The sequence below is a fragment of the Myripristis murdjan genome, chromosome 7 (genome assembly GCF_902150065.1).
Source record: "Myripristis murdjan chromosome 7, fMyrMur1.1, whole genome shotgun sequence".
In the NCBI taxonomy this organism is placed as follows: Eukaryota; Metazoa; Chordata; class Actinopteri; order Holocentriformes; family Holocentridae; genus Myripristis; species Myripristis murdjan.
Genome location: NC_043986.1, coordinates 816,990 through 824,489, shown reverse-complemented (window position 1 = coordinate 824,489; position 7,500 = coordinate 816,990). Strand labels below are relative to the sequence as shown.

Below are 7,500 nucleotides of genomic sequence, written 5' to 3'. Positions count from 1 at the left end.
CATTACATTAGGAACACTCATTGAATATGAAGCAAAAAAAAAAAAAAATGATGTTAATCATTTGTTTCGAGACGTTAAACATTGACTCCAAACATGACAGGGTTTGGGTTAATTTTCTTTTCTTTTCTTTTCTTTCTTTTTTCTGGTTTATTTTCACAGGAGTTTGTTCATATTCAGGTGTGACGGCTTCACAGTTTAACCCTTTAAACCTGCACAAAAAAAAAAAAAAAAAAAAAAAATGTAATTATCAAAAGTTCCCATAACGTTATTTAGAACATTAAAGGCCCAAAACACAGAAAAAATATATCAAACTGATGAAAATTTGAAAAAAATAAATAAATAAACAAATTAATGAATGATAAAATGAGGCTGGTCACTTCCCATCAGACTCTGGACTGATTTTCATTTTTCACATTTTGACATTTTCCTCTCAGCTCTTCTTCAGGTAAACATCATTTCAAAATAAAACATCATTTCAAAATAAAATGAAATCCCCCCCTTTAACTGCCTCTGCTGCACGTTTGTTTTTGATGTGTTTTTTTTCGCTACGTGTCGTATCCATGGAAACGGAGGAGGACACGACGGACCCGTGCAGGAACACGGCGTCTCGGCGCTCCTCTGACATGTTTAACATGGTGCGTTCAGGGACGCTGGGAAAACGTAAAAGCTGACATCTAACCTTTTTTTTAATTTCCGGTTTTATTCAAAGCGATCAGCTCCTCAGCTCGTTATTTTACTTCTGTCAAATAAAGACAGAGCCTGCAGCGGTAAACACACACACACACACACACACACACACACACACACGGCTCCCTCTGATGAACAACAGTCATATGAGCTCTAAAACACACAGCGGGCTCTCTCTCGCTCATAGCTGGAAGCTTTTGTCTAATCTGTGGAAGATTTCAAACAACCTCCCCTCTGACACACACACACACACACACACACACACACACACACACACACACACACACACCATTTGCTGAGGGAGTATCGTTTGTTAAACAGTAACGTCCCGAAAATGTGTGTCAGCTTTGTTGAAAATAAAGAAGTGTGTGAGGTCGCGTGTGGGTGAGTATGGGCGTGTGTGAGTGTGTGTGAGTGTGTGTGTGTGAGTGTGAGTGTGTGTGTGTGTGTGTGTGTGTGTGTTGGTTGAGTCAGTTTGGCCTGAATGGAACATGGATCCTGTCTCGATGTAACACAAAAGTGGTTGGACGTCTGTATAATGCATCTGCACACACACACACACACACACACACACACACACACACACTTGGAGAGTGAATATACTAGACAAACAAGTAACTCAGATTATGGATTATGTAAAAATATAATAAAACTACTACAAAATGAGCTGGATGGAGCCGAGCCGAGCGTCGGTGTCTTTTTCTTCATCTCAGGTTCAGGAGACGGAGACACCTGAGCCTCCTCTCACCTCTGATCATCTGGGGGAGCTCCAGATTTCACAGCTCAGAGTCAGACTGTGAGTTTGTGGTTGAAGCAGCCGCCTTATAATGTTCAGAAACTACACAGCTGATGATTGGCTGTGGAAAGCAAAACGTTTAGGGACTATTTTCCCTGGAGGAGGCGGAGGAGGAGGAGGAGGAGGAGGAGGAGGAGGAGGAGGAGGAGGAGGAGGAGGAGGAGGAGGAGGAGGAGGGAGCGTTTCAGTGTGAAAAAGTCCTGAAAAGCCAACAGTGCTGCTGCTTTGAGGAAAACTCATGTGGAGGACTTTATTGGGCTGATGGAAAACTGGAGTGAAGAAAGTGTGAAGGCTCTGAAAGTTCATGTTCATATCGTAGTGGAATGAATGGAGGAAAGGGAGGAGGAGTGATGTGGCAGCTCTGAAACCCCACTGCTCGCTCTGGGAGGAGAGCAGAGGAACGTGAAGGAGAGGAACCTCTGGACATGCAGAAACATTAAACTACACACACACACACACACACACACACACACACATATACAGAAAACACACTATATTGTAAATATAGTGTGTATATTCCTCTCTCCCTCTCTCCCTCTCTCTCTCTCTCTCTCTCTCTCTCTCTCTCTCTCTCTCTCTCTCTCTCAGTCACGTCCCACTGCAGTCAAGCGGCCCTCCCCACTGGACAGCCAATCACATTCTGCCACATCACAGCCCCACGACCCCTCCCCCTCCCGTCGTAGCCATAGTAACGCCCGGCCTGCCATGTGACAGCAGAGGAAAGGGTGTGCATATGTGTGTGTGTGTGTGTGTGTGTGTGTGTGTGTGATAGAAGTCCAAAGCAATGTTTCATTGGCTTGTGACAACAAGAGTACTATACACACACACACACACACACACACAATACAGACACACACACACTCCCATTGACTATTGCCTGGCAAAGTAACAATCTCTCTCTCTCTCTCTCTCTCTCACACACACACACACACACACACACTCATTGACTCTTGACTGAGAATGGATACTCACACACACACACACACACACACACACACACACACACACACACAGCGGCTTCTCTTCTCTAACAACTGAAACATTTCTGCAGTGTCGTGTTTCTTATATAAAACACCATTTATATTCATACACACGTATAATAACATGTGCATTAACATGTATAATAACATGTGCATTAACATGTATAATAACATGTGCATTAACATGTATAATATCATGTATAATAACATGTGCATTAACATGTATAATAACACGTATAATAACATGTATAATATCATGTATAGTAACATGTATAATAACATGTATAATATCATGTATAGTAACATGTATAATATCATGTATAGTAACATGTATAATAACATGTGCATTAACATGTATAATAACATGTATAATAACATGTGCATTAATAGTATAATATAATATAATATAATATAATCCAGTCAAACTAAATGTTGCTTCATTGCAGCTGAACTCAAATACAATAAAACTTCAGAAAAGAGTCACAGCCTCCAGCCAATCAGCAGTCAGGACCATCAGGGCTCGGTGTGTGTGTGTGTGTGTGTGTGTGTGTGTGTGTGTGTGTGTGTGTGTGTGTGTGTGTGTGTGTGTGTGCAGACCTTGCCGGTGGACTTGACTCCCTTCCAGACGCAGAAGTAGACGAGCACCCAGACGGCCATGAGACACAGCGTGAGCTCCCAGTTCACCTGGCCGGGCTCGTCCAGGCCCGCCGAGATGTTCAGCACCTTGTTCCTGCAGGGGGAGGGGGGAGGGGGGAGGGGGGGGGGGGGGGTCAATAATCGATCAATAATATCAGTGATATCACTCCACTCACATGTGGCTCCATGTGCCTCGCTGCAGGCGGCTTCATGTGGAGAGCCTGACACATTTTTATCACATTTGCCTCATTGATCAAAATGAATCTGTGTGATGGATGAAGATGTGAGCTGGTATTGATCGGCTTCAGTCTGTTCACACCTCAGTTCAGAGGGGATTTTTGGAACAAAAGCAAAATATCAGACAAGCGTCTGAAGTCCGTCTGAGTGTGACCTTCTGTGACCTTCAGAAACGTCATGTGACCCTCGTCCGTCCAAACAGGAAGTAGATGTTATTGGTCAGCACATTTCAGCAGACAGGAAGTCCTGAGAGCAGAGAGAGAGACCTGACACTAACGAGCCCCCCGCCTCGTTAGCAGCTCGTTAGCAGCTCGTTAGCAGCTCGTTAGAGAGCCGCTTCACAGCCTCAGCGCTGCTTCAGCTTCCTGCTGTGTGTGTGTGTGTGTGTGTGTTTGTGTGTGTGTGTGTGTGTTACTGATATACAAAACAACATTAAACTCAAACTACAACAGGAAGTGACGTCACAGTTCTGATAACTGCAGCTAAAACTGCTAATTATCATTAATTAACTGAAGTGTTACATTGTAACTAGAATGCCTGCTTTTATTCTGCAGCCATGGTAACCACCGCGTCCTACAGCGCCGGTTCCACGTCACCATGGCAACCTGTGTGTTCCAGAAGGCGGGTTCCACGTCAGCACGCTAGGCTCTGCGCTCCAGCGGCCTTGTTGTGCGTCACCATGGTAACCACTGAAGTATTTGCTGCTGCTCTGAACTGACAGATGAAGTTAGTGAGACCATTAATTGGTTTCCCATGGTGCCGCGGGGCCGCACGCTGACACGCCGTGTGCTCGGGTCGCGGCGGGTCGCCTGTTAGCCGCTCGGATAACAAGACTCACAGCGGCAAGCCGAGCCGAGCCGCCGCCGCCGCCGCCGTCACAAAACACAACAGCAGCTCCGCTCGGCTGGGCCGCGTCGTCACGGCAACATCACAGGTTCAAACGCCAGGTGTGCATGTTGTTCCACAGCGAGCTCGTCTTCCACCTCACCTGCTCACCTGCTCACCTGCACACCTTCCTCTCTCCTCCAGCTTGTCCTACAGTTTCACTTTGTGGACAAACAACTAAATGAATATAATAATGTAACGCAACAGAGCCCCGCCCACTCTGACCTCACTCTGACCCCGCCCACCCCGACCCTGACCTCACTCTGACCCCGCCCACCCCGACCCTGACCTCACTCTGACCCCACCCACCCCAACTCTGACCCACTCTGACCCCGCCCATCCTGACCCCGCCCACTCTGACCCACTCTGACCTCACTCTGACCCCGCCCACCCCGACCCTGACCTCACTCTGACCCCACCCACCCCAACTCTGACCCACTCTGACCCCGCCCACCCCAGCCCTGACCCACCCTGGCCCCGCCCACCCTGACCACATCAGAAGGAGAACTCACTCCCAGAACTCGATGATGGGCGAGCGTCCGTCGGCCAGCTCGCTGCAGGTGGCGTTGGTGAGGTTGGCGGCGGCGGTGCCGGTGGCGTTGGCCAGGCTGGCGTTGTGGCAGTCCTGGTGCCGGAAGATCTCGATGCAGCTGGGCGTGTTCCACTCGTTGTCACAGTTGGACCACGGGAGGGTGGAGTTAAAGGACTTGATCAGGTAGTAGAAACCCCAGGCCAGCACCATGATGTAGTAGGTGTTACAGAAAAACACGATGACCATGGACGCATAACCCAGACCTGAGGAGAGAGGAGACAAGGAGAGGAGATGAGGAGAGGAGACGAGGAGACGAGGAGACGAGGAGACGAGGAGACAAGGAGACGAGCTTCACACATCTTCTCCAAAGAACGACTACAAGTCAACCAGGTGAGAGTTTAGCAGGTCAGGGCTGTGTGTGTGTGTGTGTGTGTGTGTGTGTGTGTGTGTGAGTGTGTGTGTGTGTGTGTGTGTGTGTGTGTGTGTTCTGTGGTGTTATCTAGATCCACAGCAGTAAAAGAGTGTAAAACTTTATTAGCAACAGTAACAGAGTCAGCTGACTGTCACACTGAACCTGTGACCTGCTGACCTTCACACACACACACACACACACTCACACACACACACACACACACACACAAAGTGCTGCAGCTCTGTGTCTTTTTCAATTTATTTTTTTCATTTTTTTTTTTGTTTTTGTTTTTGTTATGTTATTATTATTTTTTTTTTTTCTAATTTTCTGGTAATTTTCTTGTATTTTTAAACTTTTTTAAATCTTGTTCCCAGTCATGTTTCACTGATTTCCTCATCACCTGTTCCACTATGTTTTTTTAAGAAGTCCAGTGAGGACAGTTTGGACAGTCTCCATGTCAAAGCTGCACTCTGAGAGGAAAACAGGAAGAAGAAACTGTGAAGACAGAGAGTCTTCAGCAGGTCGCTTCCTCCTGCCGTGACCTCCGACCTCGTGACTCTGTCAGATTCAGGAAGTGAAGTTTTTCTCTGCAGCAACAACGAAACCACGAGCCGAGGTGTGACTGACGGCTGAGCGCGCGGCGAGGGTGTTTGCTGATTCAGAGGATTTACAGGCCGAGTGTGAGCGTCACTGAGAGGATGTGACTCCATGCAGTGCTCTGAGCTCTGCAGGAGGAACGAGCCGCACACAGTCTGCAGGTTTCCACAGAAACAGGGAGCAGCTCAGCGGTTTGACCTTTGACCCTCAGGGAGGACTGACAGGAACATGACGAGAGACATCATTTGTCCAGAGATTTGATGGGACCCCCTGAGACTTTCTGTAAACAGCCTGCGTGTTTTTAATACGTCTTATTCATTTATTTTAAACATGAAGGAGCATCGTTTGATGTGTATCTGCTGCTTCATGTCTTTTATGTCCACAGGAGGCAGTAACTCATTACATTTGCTCATGTTACTGTAACTGAGCAGCTTTTTTGTCTACTTGTATGTTATTTGCAAATGTTCGGCAAAGATGTCATTTTCCAAATTTCACAATAAAAGCTGCAGCGAGGACCATTTAGACTCAACTAGTAAAAAAAAATGTGGAACAAGTGTGGACCATGAGAACCATGTAGACTCAACCATCACCTGATGTGCTTAGGGTTCTGTTGAGTCTCCAGGGTCCTCACCTCAGTTGAGTGTAATGTCCCTTTAAAAGCATGCAGTGTGCAGCGTGTTCTCTCCTCCTTTTCTAACTGCATGGAAAAGATCCCTGCTAACACTGTGAAATGTTTCTGTGGGGAAAAATCTCCTTTTTTCTCAGAAAACTGAGTCAATTCATGATTGAAAAATGTCTTTTTCAGTGGAAATAGGAAGTTCAGAGGCTCTAAGTGACTTTTACATCTTCACGTCAAAAACAAAACAAAACGAAGCACTTGTTTTTTCTACATGTGACTTTTCTGTGCAGGAACTGGTGTGTGAAAACGTCAGTGTGTGTGTGTGTGTGTGTGTGTGTGTGTGTGTGTGTGTGTGTGAAGCAAAGTGGGCGGAGCTGCAGGGATAAAGGTTAAAGAGAGCAGCGGCGCATTCTTCTCTAATAAAAAGGTCACTTACACTCGTTCAGGTGTCAAGGTGACAGGTTTAACCCTCCTGTTATATTCACATTTTTGAACATCTTTTATGTTTGTGGTCAATTTGACCCCAGCAGTTTAAACTTCCACAAAATTATTATAACTAAAATTGTTATCAAAGTTTACCGTTTCTTTGTTGATTACCTAAATAGCCCTTTAAATAAAACATAACTCCCAACCCCCACTTATACATCCAGGATTCATATTACGCGACAATTGAAAAATATGCAAATCAGCATAAAATCTCACTGACTGACCTAAAATTGAAAAGAAATTTTAATTTTTGGTGTTTTAATGGCTTTATATTATTTCTAAGTACAGATTTTTGTTATTTATAACCAATGCATACAAAGTGAGTACAGGACATTGAAAACATATCGTCATGTGAATTTCATCTTTACCCGGTAGTGCCCATTACATTAGGAACACTCATTAAATATGAAGCAAAAAAATTATGTTAATCATTTATTTAAAGACGTTAAACATTGGCTGGGGTCAAATTGACCCAAAACATAATAGGAGGGTTAATAGAACATGTTTGTTAAGATAATAAAGATATACAAGAGCCACGTGAAATAAAAGGAGCACGTATCATTTTTATGTGTGTGTGTGTGTGTGTGTGTGTGTGTGTGTGTGTGTGTGTGTTATCAGCAGGGGGCGGGGCTT

The 7,500-nt window shown here is 45.4% G+C and overlaps 1 protein-coding gene across 1 annotated transcript in view; it reads right to left on the bottom strand.

The window, feature by feature from the left end:
• Window positions 1-7,500, bottom strand: part of slc6a8 (solute carrier family 6 member 8) — a 49,999-nt gene that overhangs the window by 17,194 nt on the left and 25,305 nt on the right. The window contains exons 3-4 of the mRNA XM_030055400.1: window positions 4,734-5,016; window positions 3,061-3,193 (exon numbers count right to left, since the gene is read on the bottom strand). Of these exons, the coding sequence (XP_029911260.1) occupies window positions 3,061-3,193; window positions 4,734-5,016 (416 nt within the window). The remainder of the gene's footprint in view (window positions 1-3,060; window positions 3,194-4,733; window positions 5,017-7,500) is intronic.